This window comes from Zea mays, chromosome 2, assembly GCF_902167145.1.
Source record: "Zea mays cultivar B73 chromosome 2, Zm-B73-REFERENCE-NAM-5.0, whole genome shotgun sequence".
NCBI classification, from domain to species: domain Eukaryota; kingdom Viridiplantae; phylum Streptophyta; class Magnoliopsida; order Poales; family Poaceae; genus Zea; species Zea mays.
In genome coordinates, this window is record NC_050097.1 from 191,244,753 (window position 1) to 191,264,981 (window position 20,229).

Genomic DNA, 20,229 nt, shown 5'->3' on the forward strand with positions numbered 1-20,229 from the left:
CCGCCGACCCCGGCCGGACAGTCTGCACAATTATACAGGGACTGTGCAGAGGGCGACCCTCTCTGGTCAGTACTGCGAATGGTCTGGCCCCGAGGCCCAGACGGTGCACAATACAAACAAACAGGACCAGTCTGAAGTGAACATACTTCGGACCCCTCTAGATGGATCACAGACGGTCCGGCCACTTGGCCCGGACGGTCCGCCAACCCCATGACTTAGCAACTTTCCAAACACGCTTTCGAAAAGATTTTTAACTCTCGAAACTGGAAGCGCTGTTAAACCTCATGCAAATGCAACCACTAGATGTTCTATGAGGCACTAAGTTTTACACAGACCAAAGTCATTGACCCCTCTTAATAGTACAACCATCTAGCCTAGTAATCCGGTCAAATGTCTTCTCTAAACTCCTGGAGACCGGCAAAAACAAAAACCTATGGTATACCTTTGCCTTTACTTGATCCACAACCAATGCTTATAAGTCTCCAAGATTTTCTTTTCTCTGTGGTCCAACCTGCGTTCTTATTTCTCCAAGAACTGTTAGTCCACAAATAGTTGTCATTAATTACCAAAACATCACTAAGGGGCCTAGATGATTCACAACTACAAAATTGTTTTGCTCTTGGATTACTTAAACAAATCACATTATTGGTCACCAACAGTTGGCTAGATGGATTACAGCTGGAATGATTCTATGTACGGGTATGATTCTACATTTACTAACTTTTCTAGAAATCGAGTGGAGTAGTATGATTCTACATTTTTATTTTTTTATTCTCAGTTTTGACGATGAGCTGCCACCTAGCTTATCAATGGTAGTACATCCTAGTGCTCACCCAAAGGTTGGTATTGACTGGGACGCACTACAAATTGTTGAGTGCCAAGATGAGGAAGGTAGGATAGAAATTGTTGACGATGACAGAATGTATGAGTTGATCGGGTTGAGAGCTGAGGATGAAGCTGCTCAGAAGGTGGGTGAAGCTTTCAAGATGCAAGAGGGTGATGTCAATAGAGGTGATTGCGAGAATGGAACTATTGATGCAATCATCCCTGTTGATGATGAAATTCCAGATGAGAGGGTGATGTTGCATGACACAGACAAGCCTTGTATGGATATTGGAACAGTGTACCCCAGCATGCGTGACTTTAGGCTAGCTGTGAGACAGTTTGCGATCAATGAAGAGTTTGAGCTAGAAATATATAAAACTGATCTGAGTCGATTTATTGGTAATTGCAAAGGAGAAGGTTGCCCTTGGCATATTGTGGGATGTAGGCAACAATCTGGGAATAGTGTTATGGTATAGTCTAATAAGCCTAAGATGTTTGTACATAGGATATTGTTTATGTTGTTACTAATTAAGGTTAATTATTACAGGTGACTGTCTTAATTGAGGAACACACTTGTACTTCCAGTGCTAGAAGGAAAACCACGATCCTTACTAGCGCTTGAGTAGCATCAAAGGTTGTCCATCTCTTAAAGGAGTTGAACATGGGTCTGAGGGAGCTGCGGAAAAGGTTGGAAGAAAAATATAAGTGTGAAATTTACTGTGGCATCCACGGTTGGAAGATGGGAGATTCTGGAACAGGGGCAAGATTGGAAGAGCGTCCACGGTAATCGCGTCCAACGTCTTCACAGGCGCGGTTACGTCAATAGAGACAACCATGCATTCGAAGTACCAAAGTGGCGATATGTGTTCAGAGTACCAAACTGGCGAAGACAAAAGGCAGAGGTATTATAATGCCAAATAACTCAAAGTAGCATCATGGCGCCCCGATGCCCATCTAGGTTGCCTATGGCGGTATGGCCTGTCCTAGCCTCTCACTCAGGTGACCGCAACCCTTCCACAGAGAGCAAGCGAATGGTACACAAGAATTTGTTATCAGCGAAGTAGACAAAGTAGGATGGCCCCGAATTCTTTTGACTTGAGCTATAGGCATCATCACCGTCACCATCCTAGACCCTTGTAGCAACAAAAACGAGGGTGCTTTTTTTTTTTCTGACACGAGAAAATGAGCGCCGTTGGATTATCTTCACCTTTCACTCCCCCTCTTTCTGAGATCTGCTTTTTAAACACTGATTGTATGATGGTGGTTGCATGCAGCCTTTGGCCGGGTTCGTGCGCCTGACACAGACACAGATCTGGAGACAGATGGGTTGGCTACTTCCTCCTCCAGTGGTAAGCACAACGCTGTAACCAGCTCACAGTTTTGGATTCTTACTAGTGTCTCAATCGATCTGAGAGCAACCTGACCGCCCTTTAAAACGAGCTAGTGTTGTTAAGCTTCTGCAGCCTTTGCCGAGCGGCAGGACGACGAAGCGGAGGAGTTGCTGTGCGGGGTGAAGGAAGAGGAGTCGGCTCAGGTACAAGAACCGGCCAAGAATCCGGCAGGACGTCCCACCCCACTACCCCAGGTACTGTATTAATCTTGAGTCTTGCAATCCGTTGAATTGTGCGGGGTTGCAGTTGCCCATTTTGTATGCTTGTATGTTGTTCGAAAGAATGCCACAACCAACCAGTGGTACCACACTGAGGTTATTGTTCTTTTGCATGGTAGGAAGGGGTCGAAACAGCGGCCGGCCCCGGCCTTACTTGACCTCGGCAGCACTGGGTTAATTCCACGGAGCCACGTTTTCTACAAGTTTCGTGATTGGTGGTGTGGGGTTGATGAACAAAGGACTTGAAGCATTACTCATCCGGTCAGACGTGTTTCGTAGACCTTGACGCTGAGCTATCGGAGTTGGGTTTCCAAAAAAAGGTGGAGCTCTGAGAGAGTTCCGCATTCTTCTAAAGGAAGTAGGAGATACCCAGGAAGCAGCATGGCATTTTCTTACAGCAATGGGAGGACATTGCCCTCGAAATGGGAGGATGCAGAGAGGTGGATCTTCAGTCCCAATTCCAGCGACATGCGTGGAAGAACTACGGTTGCTCATGGTCGGAGGCCAAAGTCTAAAAGTGGCCCCCTGGGGCCTCCAGGAAGACTTGGTGGACAGTATTCATCTGTTTCTTCGGTGTCATTGCTTGATAGTGAGAGAGTTGGACCTATTACATCAAATTCTCATTTTTCAGCAGGAGTACTAATGCCAGGACATGTTTGTGGAGGAAAAAATACAAATGGGGCCTATTCAGGTAGACCAATTGGTGACGAAATCAACATTGGAGAAGGAGTCAGAATTTGTCCACTGAATGGTGGGTCTCATCCTATTCGAACTCCCAGAGTTCGCAAGCGATTAGATTCTGCAGTCGAATCATCTGCTTCATTGCCTAGCACACAAGAATCTATCCAAGGTATTTAAAAATGGTTTCTTGTGCACAGAGTGCATATCCATCATTATTTTTAGTTTTAGCCTATTGTTTAGTATTGAAATTTGGTTTAGTAGTAATTAGCAAAGCACAAAACACTTTGTTTGAGTTATCATCTATGTTTGTTGAAGCATAGAAGGCATGAATTGCGTTATGAAACCATTTTTTTTCAGTAACAAGTCGGAAGTTATTTACCTTAAGTTGTGCAGCAGATCTTCATAGAAAGTTATCATATTGTAGACTGAAAAGTCAGTAAATCTTGACCCGTTGCCTTTTTGTTGTTGCCTTGTTCAGACGAGCAGGTTGAAATCACAGAAGATTCAGCTTCAACTATTGCCTGTATAATTTCCAGGAAAGATGTTGCAACACAGACCAGCCCAGAGCTAAGTAGGTCCTCTTCACCCAACAATAGACCAACATTTAATCGTTCCCTGTCGACGGAACAAATGAAAGAGAGGGGGAGCTGTTTCTCAGATCTTGATATCAGGGATGTTCAGATGGATGATCGAGTGACTCTGACTAGGTGGTCAAAGCAAAATGTAACACGGTTGCCTAACAAGAATTCAACAAACATAATAGAGTGGAAGGAAAAAGCTGTGGAATCAAAATCTTTGTCCTGGGGCTTTGCCGAAGCGAAGTGCATATCCAAGTAAGAGATCACAGATCACTACATATTCAATTATTGTGCTGCTTGAAGCCTAATTTCCTAATACTTGTTACCTTATGTGTCATGAAATCTTCTGTAATGCTTATCTGTTCTAAATGTGTCCAAGCCTTAACCATCTCTCGAGTTTTTTTTTAAACATCAGTGTATATTTACACCAACAAATTGTGAAAGCTGATAATCTCTACAATATTATAAGGATTGGTAGAGAGGACACAAAAATTACTGCATGGGAAAGTATTCAAAAAGCAAAAGCTGAGGCAGCAATTCAGAAGTTAATGGTATGTTCTTTGTTCTATTTCAAACTGTGTTGCGCTATTTTTAACTGAATTGATGGTAGGATTGTTTACAGGACATCTTATTTATATCTAATGTATCTAGTTAACCCTGAATTGTACACACACTTCTATATCTATAATATCAGATTAAGATGGAGAAGAAAGGATCATCTTCGCTGGATAAGATTTTGAACACCCTCAAGTCTGCTCAGAGAAAAGCCCAGGTGATGCTTGAGCATGAGCTTGATGCAGTAACAGCAAACCAAGATGGAAAAGGCTCTAGGAAGGCAAAAAAGGGAGCACAGCGTAGCAAGAATGGCCAAATCAGTTCCCTGAGTGGCTGCTTCACTTGCCATGCTTTTTGATACATGTAATTCCAAAACTGAGTAAGTTGCAATCAGACTGTTAATGTGCATTGAATGTATTTTTGTATTGCATTTTCAGGCAATTTGATGTTCTGTTCCTTGAAGCAGCATCTATACCACACACTTTCTGTTACATAAGGCAATACAGTGGCATGCCAACTACAACGAAATTGTCAATCATCCTTTTGCCTATAACACGACGACAGACTCATATTTGCATACTGTGCTAGAAGTTCCCTGACTAGTGTTCAAATTTGTTGTAGCCGATGTGAACTTACCATGGTTATTTTTACATTTTGCAGATTGTGCTAGAAGTGCTCTATTGATGTATACATAATTTTTATAATTATTCCCACATAAAGCACCCAATTTTTCGTATGTGGAACTTTCTGTACGACAATATATCCAGGTCTTTAGGTTGTAAAATTACGTTCGATAATATACTTTCATCTATCGATGACTTGACCGTAAATACAAGACGCATTTCTAAGGCTTTTAGTGTTACTTGTGGTCAAATGCGGTGTTTTTCAGCACCAGTTTCATTTTCCTAGAACTCATCAAGACATTTTAATTGCAGGAATCAGGATCTGAGAAATTCCTTCGTACTGCCTACATCACCGTCATGTTCTCCACATCGAAATCTAGGTGAACTTCAGATATCTATCAGATGTCAGTACATAATACGATAATCCCACAGCTGGAAATCAGACTCGGATCTTTCCAAGATGCTAGCTGCAGGCTCTTCATCTGCCATGATAGGGATAATGCAATATCTGCAGTGCCGCTCTGTGTTAGTTTCGATTCTGCCAATGAGACAGAGAAAATGGAGCACGAAGGAAAAGGAGGAACGGTTCTGCGTACACCTCATGTGCCCGGTTGATGTCTCCTTTATCATTGTGTCATTACCTGGCCTGCCTTGTAGCTAGGCACTGCTGATGTCGATCTTGTTGCCAAAAAGGCTGTATGGATCATACATTCACACAAAGTGCAATTCCATTCCAAGATACAGCGAAATCTTCAGGTACGAGGAGAAAGCATGGCCTGCTTGTGCGTGTGACTAGTTGGGCACCCTGCTGGGTACTGGAATGGAACCACGCTCCCTTGTTGCTTTTGTTTGGTACAGTGCTGGTTGTTGCTACCTATATTTGCTTTACAGCAGCGTCGGTGTGTAGCTCTTTTAGGAAACTGAGATGTTGGTTTGGCCTGGAAACTTAACAATATCGTCACACACATATATGTACATATGGGGATGAAGATATGATCGTCAGTATGCCATCCTTTAAAAAAAAAGATTCTCATTTTACGGCAGTTGTTCATCTGAAATGTTAGGGAGTGTTTAAATGCACTAGAGTTAATATTTAGCTGCTAAAATTAGTTGAAGATATCTAAACAGTCTTGCTAATAGTTCAACTATTAGCTACTTTAACAAATTAGTTAATAGTTAGCTATGTATTTGTTAGCTACCTAATTTTGCTAAAAATTTTGTAGCTAACTATTAACATATTCTTCACTTGCTTGCCTCCCATATTTTACATTATCTTCGAGTGGACCATTTGGTCGGATCGGATAAGATCCTTTCGTTATAGACTCTAGTTATCAATATATTATTTTTCATAATTATTCATAGTTTGTTTCTTTTGCATCACACTTTTATGTGTACATGACATGTCTCTATTTAGTTGAAACCATACCTTGAGTTGTTCTTTGACATGAAAATGCATATGGCCATCACTTCCATCATTCATGTACACATGTTTTGCATGATTATACACATCATGCATGTCCCTTGAGTTGTATTCTATATTTTAAAAAGGGAAATTGTGTGATTTACAAGTGTATAGGGTCGGTATATTATGAGTTCAAGGCTTTCAATAGTTACAGAAATTCCCAGCCACCCTTTGGTTCGCGCCCAACGACTAGGTGTGTGCGGCCAGAAGCGTCCTGCTACCATGCACTGGGTCAAACCTTCCCACGCATGTTAGTCAAACCTCCGGTCAAACATCGAAGTCCCACGTGGGACGCAAGCCATAAATTACGGTTCTATTTTTTTCGCAAATAGCGTAAATCGTTAATAGAAATAGCGTAAATAGTTCATAGCGATAGCATAAAAACCTCGCCCAGACGCTGTACCACGTCTACATGCCCAGACGCTTGCATGCAGATCCTATTTTTATGGTAGATCGTGTGAGTTTTCATTGCATGTGCGCAAATTTTGGATGACATTTTTATTTTCACTCTATGCGCGTAAAAAATAAATGGCTCCATAAATATAGGATCGCTCCAACAGTCATGCAAGTATGCTCGTTATAACCAGTTTATGATATATACTGATAGTAATTATGCTACACGGTGTATGTGTTTATGCAAATCGGAGGCAGTGTAAAATTTTTGTTTCCTACTCGATGCGCACAAATTTAGAATGACAGTAATGTGCGATAAAGCAAATGTATTGGCATGCATGGAAACAAAAAATCTTATTTAAATGTAAGATCGCTCAAACAACCATGCAGTTGGTTTCGCTAGAACCTGTTTATGATATATGTTGATACTAATTATGCTACACAGTGTAGATATTTATGTAATACGGTACATGTGTAAATATCTGGAATGCGGTTCACCGGTGGACGGATCTCCATGTTCGAGCGTAAAAATCTTTGGTTTTGAGCGTAAACACTTGCAGTTATGAGTGTAAATATCGATCCAACATTCATGCAGTTCCTTTTTTGTGCAGATCGACAAATTATGGCAACCACTAGGCACATGCTTGTGGTTCCTATTTTATACAGATCCGAAAATTATGGCATGTTATGGGAGTTTCCATTGCACACGCACAAATTTTGAATGGCATTTTTGTTCCCACAACATACACACAAAAATTGAATGACTGATATCGCGTAAAGCATAAATCAGTATAGAAAGTTGAATAAATACCCACACCATACATCATAATTAATGAAATATGATCCTTGTATAGGCTCAATGAACAGCCACATGCATAAACAAAGGATTAAAGAAGGTCGTCGCCGAAGGCCGCCGCCGAGACCACAGAATTGGAGGAGTTGGTCATCGTAGGATGCTCAAACCGTCATACAGATCGTCGATCCTCGCAGCTCGCGTCTCACGCGACGTCATCGCCGTCAGAGACACCCGCGCCTCGCGTGGCCACCGTTGCCGCTGGTTCCTCGGGGAACTGCTGTCGTCGCTCGTGCATCAGGATGGTGGCGTCAAAAAAATGAACCTAGAGATCTGGGACTCCTTTTATAGACGTCGGGACCTGGTTGGGTTGGACCGTGTAGTCTAGTGTCTTGCTTGAGCTTTAGATATATAAACTATAAAGTACTCCTTTTATATGAGTACTTTATGTTTTTCTACCGTGATGGAGGTGGGTGGGTTATTTTTAGATGTTCCTAAAGTGATGTATAGTGGGTAATTAGATGCAAATTTAGGAATTACTTTACATTATTTTCTAATAATGGTATGTGTAGATTGTTGAGAGGTCTCTAAGAGACTCCTTATTTTTTGCTCTCTCTATTTACCTTTTTATAAAGATTACACTCTATTTGTAGCATATCACTCCAACATACTATTTATCTAGTTTGGCTAGTCAGGTGGCTAACCAAATTTGGATAGTGAGAGAGCTAATTTAGAGAGTTGGATAGCTTGACAAGTCAGATAGCTAGTCTGTTGGAGTTTATTTTGTTGTTGAGTAGCCAAAATTAGGTTTAGCGAGCCATTTGACTAGTCTCTTAGAGATGCTTGAATATGTTACTTTTGAAATGCTATAGGTGGTTACTTTATATATAGATTTAGACACTGGGTTAGACAATCAATAATGGTATATATGGGTAATTTTAAAAATAAAATATATAAAATGACTATTGGTATCAACAACAATAATAATGAAAGTATGTCGAACTGATGGTCATATTTTTTGTGGAGGCTCTAAAAAGATTCATAACAAGAGCCTAAATTAAGTTTCTAAATTGTAAAGGTAAAAAACCATAACTTCAATACTAGTCAGTTTAAAAAAAATAAAAAATGATTAAAAAAGCCTAAGTAAATTATACCAATTTAAACAAGGGTCACCTTATGTGTTCTTCATGCATTCTAAGACAAGGCATCATCAGACGATGCTGAGATAAACATATCTAGATGCCTTTAACATCAAATCTGTATGCTCTTCCCCCGCATAAATGACGCCTTGTTGTCCCCAATACATGTTATGCTCGATGGTATGTCTAGCTACAATAATCCCACCACCTCTCTCCTTTGTAACCCGCGAGCTAAACAGAGATAAGAGTGGTCAGATTAGATAGTGGTGTGGGGTTGCGTCATTATTAATTATGGACTATATATATCTCTACTACTCTATAAGACTCTAACGTAGACCACCTGTGCACCATGTTCTGCCTCCCGTCAATCGCTACCGTCTGTATCATCCGACGACTGGTGTGCGTCGACCCGCCCCCCGTTCTGCCGAGCCGTCACCACTCCAATTCTCCATTTCTCACGCCAGTAGGGTTTCGTCACCTCCGTGTCGCCGTCTCCGTGGTCGCGGTTTCGGTCATCTCGCTCAAAACCCTAGCAAACGCGCCTCCACCCATACCCGAATCCCAATCCAGGTTCGATCCCCCGGTGGCGAGGACACCCGGCGCCGATTTGTCCCTGCAGATCGACCGGACAAGCTCCTCCTCGCCATGGGTGAGTCCGACCTCGAGGCTGCTCCCTGTATCAGCGCCCAAATCCCACGCCCGGCGAGATGAGATTGCTTGGGACGGGGCCTCAGCATTGGCCTCGACCCGGATCTCCCCTCAGCGTCAGGTAAGGCTGTGGCACGCGTCCCCTCCTCCGACTCCTGTCTCCGCCCATCTCAAAACCCTAGCAACCGCGCCTCCACCCCTACCCGAATCCCAATCCAGGTCCGATCCCCTGGTGGGGAGGACACTCGGCGCCGATTCGTCCCCACAGATCGGCGGGCAGGACAAATTCAGATTGGGGTTCGGGGTCCGCTCGGGTCGCCTCGCCAGGTTCCACCGCGGCGGTCAGGGGCTATGGTGGGCGGCAGGAGGCGACTGCATCGCCGCGCCCCTATTATCGATTCCTTTGGCCCCTTTCAAGTTTGCATTGAAGAGCCGGGGTGCCCAGCAGCGGGAGTAGCCATCGTGGCGCCGAGGCGTTCAGAACCCTCTCCGAAGATCGCCGCATCACCGTATTCTGCTCTGCGGTGCCTCTGCAACGCCAACGGCGCTCAAGCCCCCGCCATCCCACCTTCAACGACGAACGAACCCCATCCTCGATCCACGCCTGCCGCGCCATCCTCGCCCTTCCATCTCAGCGCCCCCATTCGTGCTGGAAGGAAGGCCCATTCGTGTTGGAACGAATCCTCGCTCAAAATCCATGTGCATCCGACGAGGATCCAGAGCTGCCCTACTGCCCTTCCATCCTCTTAGTCCCCTTCCATCGTCGGTGATCCACTTCCATCGGCGGCGCCCCCTTCTAGCCCCTTCCATAGTTTAGCTTAGGTACTTCTCTCTATTTGTGAAATCTGGGGTTCTTAACATCTTTGCTTCTACTGTTCCAATCAGTATTAGGCCGGACTACAGCGATGAGCACCTGCGGCTAAAACACCAGTGTTTTCCCTTGTACCTAGAGTAGGATTCTACGATCTTTCGTCTTGCTCTACTCTATCATTTTCTGGTCAATTAGTCCTTGAACATAAATTGGGATCATGATACCTTGGGAAGAGCGATTTGGGATGGATTTTGGCGAAGCTAGGTCCGGCAAGAGTTGATTTGGTGGCTAGATGGGGATAGACAGGCCTTGTTCACCAATCAGATGGAGATGATTTGAGCGAAGTGAGAGACCGATGTAGGATGTGCACCTTTGGACACGGTGGACTGCGGTGACACATTTGGCTATGGCTGTGTTGGATCTAAAAGCAAGGAAAAAATGCAATCACAACCAGGGATCAATTTCAACAATCTTATGTTAGTGCTCACATGTACTAACAAAATGATTTGCAATAATCGTACTTTAATATGTTTTCTTTGGATTTACCACAAAACTTTGTTGGCATAGGTGACAACGGCTGCCGCGACAACTCCTCGGTCCAGGTCTCCTTGCCCATGAGCCACAGGCTTCGACAACCAAGAACATGGTCCATCTGGCTCAAAGTAGGTCTTCGCTCCGAGGCTAATACAATACATGGCCGCGTGGAAAGTTTTTAGTTGTTATAAAGAAGTGAAGTTATGTTTCCTCTAAATATATCCTCAAATTGTCCTAAATTCTTGTTTACTGTTTTTATGTTTATTTAATTCCCCAAGCTTGAGTATTCATCATATGTTTGAATTGCTTACTGAGAAACATTAGGTGGAAATTATATAGTTTTGATACATGTTGTTATATGAATTGATTACTGAGAAACATTGGGATTCTGTACTTGTACTTATAAGTTTTAAAACTGTCATATTGTCCTGGCATCTTGGAAGTAGTATTCCTTGTAATTATTTTGTTTACATTAGTTTGGAATGGTGAAGTTAGGACTTCTTTGTTACCATAAGATAGAACTGGTGTGAGTTAAAAATGTTTCTCTCATGGTCTGCATCTAGCTTCAGCATTTACTACAGGGGTGGATCTAGGATTTGATCATGCCCCGAGCCGGTCTATTTAATCTACTAGAGTTGTAATGTGTTTTGATCTAAATGTAATCAAGTTATACAGAGATATATGGATCACATCTCGGGCCACAGACCGGGTGGCCTGCCCCTGTATCCGCTCCTGATTTACTATGGTGATGTAATAACGTAATATAACACGAGCATGGTTACTACATATTGTTTAAGACTTTAAATGCAGTGCAAAATAGAGATAATTCACAATGTTTCACGTCTCTTCTAATAATCACTTTCACATGGACTTGTGCTCATCATATTTATTTTACTTTCAGTCTGTAGCATTGAAAAAAATGTATACAATCTCCTAGGACTGTGAATGCAAAAGTTCAGTTCTAGGGGCTATGTTGCTTATTTGCTCTTTGCCGATCTATTCTAGATGACTAGTGCAGGTACTAAGTGATCTGGTGGAGACTGTAAGACTCGTTGATCAATTCTAGATGATTAGTGCAGGCACACTTGACATCTATTTCTTCTGCTTACCATCATATGTATGACTGGAAATTATAGAAGGCAACACTTCTGTTCAGCACACTTCTGGAATAAGCATTTTTTATTCTCTGAATTTTTTCAGTGACCTTATGATAGGTTATCAATAGCGAAACAAACTCATAAGTTAATTATGCCATTTACATATACTGCGGGCTCCAGGTGACCTTTTATCTTTCCATAATCCTTTGTACTGTGTCGAGATGCCATACTGCATATTGATTGATGGCCTTGTCAAAGGTGGAAAGATACAGGAAGCAAAGATTCTATTTAATGAAATGAAAGAAAAAGGAGTCAAATCTGGTATGGGATGTAGCTGGATAACATATTAAATTATCTCTCTTTTCTAGCTATAGTTGAAGTGGACCTATTGTATCAGTTTATAGATAAGAGGTGAGACCCCCCATATTTGAACGAACTGTTGTGGGCTGCAAAAAAGCAGGGGAAGACAGGCTCACAGGTGCCATCCGTGGATCTCAACCAAGTGCAGATTTCGAAGACATGAGCTGCGAGATGATATACGGCTAGGTGCCGCCTCCGTTGGAAGAGGACCCAGCGTCGAAGCAAGCTTGCTACCCGAGCCTATGTGAGTGGTGGTAGCTCGCTCCTAGATTCAGCAGCACAGACTGAAGCACTACGCATTCTAAACCGGCCTTTTGCTTTGTTTTCTTCAGGTTCCATGTCGACCCCGTCTGCCCCGGCCTGTCCCAAGCTTCAGTAGGTCCATACATGCATGCACAGAGTTTTCCGGTCGGACTTGGTATGGAATAAGTATCATTTGTTTTTTTATATAGAAATGTAGCTTGTAAACTATTAGTAAAGTTAAATACAAGTTTTGTTCTGAACCAGGACAGAGCACTATGTAACAAATTCGTCGCATTTCCGTTCCTTCCACTGATCAAATGCCTTCGTTCCCAGTGGTTCTTGTAGAGCGGTTGTGTCGTCCGAGCGTTGATCTGAACCAACACAGTTTATCAGGGACGTAGCAGTGAGTTGGTGAGCTCTCTCGGCTCATAGAAGCCCTGCTTTTTCTGATTTTCTTCGAGCACAGGCTGAAATGTCAACTATTGGGCCAAAGGTTATAGAGAACTCATAGATTTGATGGCTAAACATAAAAGCGACTTAGAAGGATTCAAGTTAGATGTATACGGAAGTGGTGAGGACTCGTAAGAAGTTCAATCCACTGTCATGAGGTTAGATTTGAGTCTCAATCTTTTCAAGGGAAGGGATAATGCTGATAATTCACTCCATGGGTACGTATCAAACTAGAAACTTTAAGGCAATTGCCAAAGATAATTAATTCTGTATTCCACTTTTTTGTTGATTACTGATGCTGCCATTAGTTGCTTATATTTTTTTAGGTACAAGGTTTTCAAAAATCCGAGCATTAGTGATGTCCCGTGCACAACAACAGCAGAGGCTCTTGCAATGGGGAAATTCGTGACCTGCGCAGAACATCCATCAAATGAGTTTTTACGCAGTTTATCAGGGACGTAGCAGTGAGTTGGTGAGCTCTCTCGCTCATAGAAGCCCTACTTTTTTTTCTGATTTTCTTCGAGCACATGCTGAAATGTCAACTATTGGGCCAAAGGTTATAGAGAACTCATAGATTTGATGGCTAAACATAAAATCGACTTAGAAGGATTCAAGTTAGATGTATACGGAAGTGGTGAGGACTCGCAAGAAGTTCAATCCACTGCCAAGAGGTTAGATTTGAGTCTCAATTTTTTCAAGGGAAGGGATCATGCTGATAATTCACTCTGTGGGTACGTATCAAACAAGAAACTTTAAGGCAATTGTCAAAGATAATTAATTTTGTATTTCACTTTTTTGTTGATTACTGATGCTGCCATTTGCTGTTTGTATTTTTTCAGGTGCAAGGTTTTCAAAAATCCGAGCATTAGTGATGTCCTGTGCACAACAACAGCAGAGGCTCTTGCAATGGGGAAATTCGTGATCTGCGCAGAACATCCATCAAATGAGTTTTTCATGTCATTTCCGAACTGTTTGACATACAAGACTTCAGAGGAGTTTGTTGCGAGAGTGAAAGAGGCAATGGATAGAGAACCCCAACCGCTAACCCCTGAGCAAAGATACAACCTTTCACGGGAGGCAGCGACCGAGAGATTCATGGAGTACTCAGACCTTGAAAAGGTTCTGAACAATGAGGCTGCTCAGTCTGAACAAGGTAGGAAAAGAAAGAATAAAAGAACCTCACAGCCTAATTTGTCTTCGGTCTTCCGTGCTCACCTTCGAGAGATCAAGGTCCGTGTGCTCTCTCCTCCCTCAAGCCATCTCTGATCTTTGCCTATGCCTGATTGGGATCTCTTGTTGATTTGCGAATTAGCATAAGTGAGTTATGCATAGCTTAGTCTTCTTTATGCTTTGTTGGATCGTTGTGGGTGTCGTAATTAGAGCCATTACCCACTAAATTTTTTACATGGTCATGAACATATCTGTTTGTTTCGTCCTAGATATAGCAAGTACATAGTGCTGTTATTTTTTTTCAATATTTGCTACCCATGTGCCTGATTTATCCTTCCCTTCTATGCTGTTCAGTTGCTGCTGCGGTAGTCCCCAACCGTCATCATGCAGAACGAGGAGGGTAAGACGGTGGACCTCTACATCCCCAGGAAGTGGTACATTTGCCATACTTGTTTAAACCTTTTCCCTCTGCATGGTTAATTGTGTTGTGTTAATATTGAGTTTCTGTTCTTGCAGCTCGGCCACGAACAGGATCATCACTGCTAAGGATCATGCGTCTGTCCAGATCAACATTGGCCACTTGGATGCGAATGGCCTGTACGATGTCACTTCACCACGTTTGCTCTCTCTGGGTTTGTCCGTGCTCAGGTTATAGTCCAGGGTGTGATGCCTACATGCAACTTTCTACTGCAATTCCGTGTTTATTGAGTTCACATTGTTGGCACCTGACACAGTGAATGACTGAATGGATTTGGAAAGAATTTATTATGTGTGGCTAAATTGACTTTCAGGAAGTCCAAAGTTATGATATTTATATGTTGCTAGGTTGACCACCATCCACTGTTAACTAACACATTTTTTTGCTATGGTTTATGTCTTTATTACTGTTAGTCAAGTGAATTGTTACATGTTGCTTCTGCGGTGTCATGTATTCTTCTGCTTGGTTATGGTTCTGATTATGTATTTTTTGTTGTGCATAGGGTGATGCTGACAGCTCGTTGGACAGGCCGTGGCAGAAGAAGGCTGAGATCAAGTAGTAGGTCTTGCACGTAGTTCCACTAGGAATGGACTCTTGAGGGATACTGCTTTAGCTATGTTTTATCTCATGTATCTGTACCGTCCAGATGCAAGTGTTGTGCTTTCACTTGGTACCTTAATTCTGAACACTCAATATTGTTACTTGCGTTCCATCTGAGTTCGTTGTGTTTTCACAAATGTTTCCAAAAGAAGCTAAAAAATGTGATAGTTTTGGATTTGACTTTGCTGCTGAAGTCTGGGGTACGATTCTAATGTTTGGCTGGATGACTAGGTTTTAGTTTGTGTGGCTTTGCTTGACATTTCGTACTTGTTCTTCTCACATATTTGTTCGCTTAGAATTTACTTCAAACTCACGTCCTTTTGGCGTGGGATTGGGAGAGCGAGTTTTATACCCGAGCACGACAAACGTCCTCGCGACAATGGACAGACTATGCAGTTTTATAGGATCGTGAGGATGCATTTTGAGTAAGTATGCACTTTTGTTTGAATAAGCAACATTGATTTGGTGGTTAAATCAACAGCCCAGTGTTTTTGCACCCTTGATTTGGTTGCTAAATCAACAACCTAGTGTTTCTGCACCATTGATTTGGTGGCAAAATCAATGGTTGCGATTGCATCTTAGAAAGCATAAAAACAAAAATGCTTGACTCCTGCTGTTGTGAGAGGAAGATGAGAGCAGAATACTTTCCAACTTATGGTCTATGGATCGTGATGACTATGTCAAACCGGGTGACTTATAAAAATGACCTATAATTTTAAAATAAAAATATTTTTATAGGATTTAGGGCACGATAAATTATTTTGCTCTAACTTAAGTTCAAAATCTAGATTATACGACATCCAACTATGATGTAAATATAGACGAGGTAATGTAAGCCCTGGGCTTCCATTAGTATGAGAAGCCCCAGTCAGGTATACCCACGCGAGCTCGATCGTGTGCTGGTTCTGGTTCAGCTGGATTTCAGCGTAAAACGTGAGCTAAAACAACGTAAATGAGTATGAAATTTAGCGTAAACCATATATCTGTTTTGTAACAGCAAACAGGGCCCAAAATTACGGCGTGAAAATCGCGTGCAACCGATCGTGCGCGGGTTCTGGCTCGGGCAGATTCCAGCGTAAAACGTGAGCTAAAACAGCGCAAATGAGTACGAAATTTAGCGTAAATTCTATATATGTTTTGTAACAGCAAACGGGGCCCGAAATTACGGCGTGAAAATCGCGTGCGTCCGATCGTACGCGGGTTCTGGCTCGAATGGATTTTAGCGTAAAACGTGAGCTAAAACAGCGTAAATGATTACAAAGTTTAGCATAAATCGTATATCTGTTTTGTAATGGCGAATGGAGCCGGAATTTACGGCGCAAAAATCACATGTCACCGGTCGTACGCGAGTTCTGGCTCGGACGGATTTATGCGTAAATCGTGAACCAAAACAAAGTAAATGAGTACAAATTTTAGCGTAAATCGTCCATCTGTTTCATAATAACGAATGTAGACCGAATGTATCTCTCAGCGCACGAGGTTGTCATAAAACGCATCAAGAAATTTCGTAAATTGGTGTAAGATACAACAAGAAGTGATATGAAGTAATTGTAGCGTAAAATGCAAGCTGACCATCTACAAGAGAACTGTTTCAGATTTTACAATAAGATATAAGAGATAATTATTCCTGTACTCAACTATGATAATGTCGTGTTTACATTTTAGTTATTGGTACATACACACAAAACTCTGTTTCACCATAACACCACGGTTAGCAAAAAAAACTGAGCTCAAAAGGCTCTTCCAGCTTTCCTGATGTGGAGAAAACCACCGAGGTCCATATCTGCAAACATAACATGAACTGTTAAGCATAAATCTTGAACCAAAATAGCATAAACCACCGAGGTCCATATCTACAAACATAACATGAACTGTTAAGCATAAATCTTGAACCAAAATAGCATAAACCACCGAGGTCCATATCTGCAAACATAACATGAACTGTTAAGCATAAATCTTGAACCAAAATAGCGTAAATCTTGAACCATAACACCACCATTTTAGTTGTTGGCGACGTACGTACGTACGTATAGCTCGGAGACCACCGGAAGCGAGCGATGGCGTGCAAGACGAAGAGCCTGTTGTTGGCGCTCTGCGTGGCGGCGCTGCTCGCAGCACGGTCGGAGTTCCACGGCCTGGGGGACTTCACGAGCGGCGAGGCAACGACGACGTCGGAGATGCAGACCTTCTTCATGCCCCAGGCCACGACAGCGCTACCGGAGGCACTCGACGCCTCCATGCCAGCCAAGCCGGAGGCCACGGCGCTCCCCGCCGCCGCCGCCGCCACGACGGCCGCTGGGACGACGGGCGGCACAGCGCCGTCAGACACACCGCGCAGGCCCGTGTCCGTGGCCGCCGGCATGGCGGTTGTGGCCATGGTTGGCATCGCAGATCACCCAGATGCGGTTGCGTAGTATGAGGAAGACGGAGATGGATGGCGAAAAAACGGTGGTGGTTGTGTGCGATCGCAGGGTTTGGTTAATGGGCTTTTAAATGGGCCACAATGGTTGGGTGGGAAAGCATCGGATGTATATGGTTGGACCGAGATATACCGACCAGGGCTTTCTCTAGTTGTTGGGAGCCCAGGGCTCTTAATACTATAACTATATATATATAGGACGAGGTAATGGAAGCCCTAGGCTTCTATTAATATGGTAAGCCCCAGTCAGGTACACCCACGTGCGCCCGATCGTGTGCTGGTTCTGGCTTGAGCGGATTCCAGCGTAAAACGTGAGCTAAAACAGCATAAATGAGTATAAAATTTAGCGTAAATCCTATATCTGTTTTGTAACAGCAAACGGGGTCCAAAATTACGGCATAAAAATCGCATGCAGCCGATCGTGCGCGGGTTCTGGCTCGGGCGGATTCCAGCGTAAAACGTGAGCTAAAACAACGTAAATGGGTACGAAATTTAGCGTAAATCCTATATCTATTTTGTAACAGCAAACAAGGCCCAAAATTACAGCGTGAAAATCGCGTGCAGCCGATCGTGCGCGGGTTCTGGCTCGGGCGGATTCCAGCGTAAACCGTGATCTAAAACAGTGTAAATGAGTACAAAATTTAGCGTAAATCCTATATTTGTTTTATAACAGCAAACGAGGCCCAAAATTACGGCGTGAAAATCGCGTGCAGCCGATCGTGCGCGGGTTCTGGCTCGAATTATTTCAGAGTAAAACGTGAGCTAAAACAGAGTAAATAAGTACGAAATTTAGTTTAAAACACACGCACAATCTCACTTCGCAAGAGATTGTTGTAAAACACATCAAAAAGTGTCATAAATTTGACGTAGAACGCAGTAAGACTGTTTTTTAATGGAAGCATAAAACACAACAAGAAGTGTCGTAAAATTTAGTTTGAAAATGCATAAATCACGATGGTCTCAGAGGGCACTTGTTTTGTTCACAGTATATCAAAATAGAAAGTACAACGATATTTTGCCAATATTGTTGCAATCATACACGATTTTTTTGACATGACAATAAACGAGGAGCTAGCCCTGTTTTTGGTACTTCAGACGCTTGGAACCATTAGCCTTTAGCTAGGTCGTGGTCCGAAATGGAAGCATCGCTGACCGGCTCTTGTTAAAACAGGGATGTGTAAGCCTATATAAAGCATGAAGACACGTCAGAACAAGCATAAGTAAATCAAACAGAAACCTAAATGATTCACCAGTTAAAAGACATGGATTGAGAGGAATGATATAATATAATAGTAGAGTTATGCATTCACTTAGCTCATGCTGCTCTCCTACAACCTGTCATATCATTTATTCATTTTCAGATTCTTGTATCTCCCATCATTTATTCTTATTCCTTCGTTACTTATGGTGAGAGTGTTTATCAACCAAAGGTTGGAGCCTAGTCTGCAATAAAAAAATGTTTATGTGCAAACCTCTTGCAGAAACCAGAGCACAAACGTTTCCTTTACAACCTAAAAAGGCCTATTACTGAAAGGATCATCTTGATGCCCTGTTTTATGCGTAGTTGAGTCAGCATATGCAGAAATCAGAAAAGGGATCACTATCAGCTGTTTACGAATTTGTATAAGTTTTGATCTTCAAAATATATCATGAAGTCAAAAGGAAATTTTATTAAAACTACCAAACTCTGGCCTCGCTTGCAAAGAAATCCTAACAATTATCTCTAGCACAGTTGTCATGTGATTCTGACTATTTTAGGACCAACAAACCATTTGGAAGCCAAACAAATCCATGTTCAATTTGCCAAACAAATCCACTGGAACAATCAAACAGGCTAACAAGAGAATAGTGGAAGTACCTGTTAATTAAGTGTTTATGACATTAATCCAAGTATCGGTGGTGGTGGGTGCACTCAGCCACAAAATTGATTTGATCTAGACCTATGGCAGGTTATATTAATCTAAAAAATACAAAACTACAATAGGAGCCATGGATATACAAACCCTAGAATAAACAGTCATGAATATGCAAAATAACTTCAAGGGGAAATTGAAAGTCGCCTAGAGGGGGGTGAATAGGGCGAATCTGAAATTTACAAACTTAATCACAACTACAAGTCGGGTTAGCGTTAGAAATAGAAATGAGTCCGAGAGAGAGGGCGCAAAACAAATCGCAAGCGAATAAAGAGTGTGACACACGGATTTGTTTTACCGAGGTTTGGTTTTCGCAAACCTACTCCCCGTTGAGGTGGTCACAAAGACCGGGTCTCTTTCAACCTTTTCCCTCTCTCAAACGGTCCCTCGGACCGAGTGAGCTTCTCTTCTCAATCAAACGGGAACAAACTTCCCCGCAAGGACCACCACACAATTGGTGTCTCTTGCCTTGGTTACAATTGAGTTGTTCGCAAGAAAGAATGAAAGAAGGAAGCAATCCAAGCGCAAGAGCTCAAAAGAACACAACAAATCTCTCTCACTAATCACTAAAGCCTTGTGTGGAATTGGGAGAGGATTTGATCTATTTGGTGTGTCTAGTATTGAATGCTATAGCTCTTGTAAGGTGTTGAAGTGTAGAAACTTGGATGACTTGAATGTGGGGGTGGTTGGGGTATTTATAGCCCCAACCACCAAACTTGACCGTTGGTGGAGGCTGCTGTCGACGGGCGCACCGGACAGTCTGATGCGACACCGGACACTGTCCGGTGCGCCAGCCACGTCACCAGGCTGTTGGGTTCCGACCGTTGGAGCTCTGTCTTGTGGGCCTG

The 20,229-nt window shown here is 42.7% G+C and overlaps 2 protein-coding genes and 1 pseudogene across 14 annotated transcripts; all 3 read left to right on the forward strand.

Annotated features, from left to right (window-relative positions):
* The first annotated feature begins 1,866 nt into the window (after positions 1-1,866).
* On the forward strand, positions 1,867-5,914 carry LOC100279723 (Remorin family protein). Of its 13 annotated transcripts, none has more exons than XR_004855949.1 (8): positions 1,898-2,174; positions 2,280-2,410; positions 2,554-3,284; positions 3,594-3,948; positions 4,163-4,244; positions 4,388-4,627; positions 4,909-5,073; positions 5,184-5,914. XR_004855949.1 is itself a non-coding variant. In XM_035964733.1 (7 exons), the coding sequence occupies exons 3-6, from the start codon at positions 2,816-2,818 to the stop codon at positions 4,604-4,606; spliced, it is 1,125 nt and encodes a 374-aa protein (XP_035820626.1). In that variant the 5' UTR covers positions 1,867-2,174; positions 2,289-2,410; positions 2,558-2,815; the 3' UTR covers positions 4,607-4,627; positions 5,184-5,914.
* Positions 5,915-13,984: 8,070 nt separating this feature from the next.
* On the forward strand, positions 13,985-15,008 carry LOC103647480 (40S ribosomal protein S21-like; annotated as a pseudogene).
* Positions 15,009-17,106: 2,098 nt separating this feature from the next.
* Positions 17,107-17,463, forward strand: LOC103649164 (OSJNBa0058K23.15-like protein). The gene has a single exon (XM_008673496.1). It carries the CDS (start codon positions 17,107-17,109, stop codon positions 17,461-17,463), a length of 357 nt encoding a protein of 118 aa, XP_008671718.1.
* Positions 17,464-20,229: the final 2,766 nt, after the last annotated feature.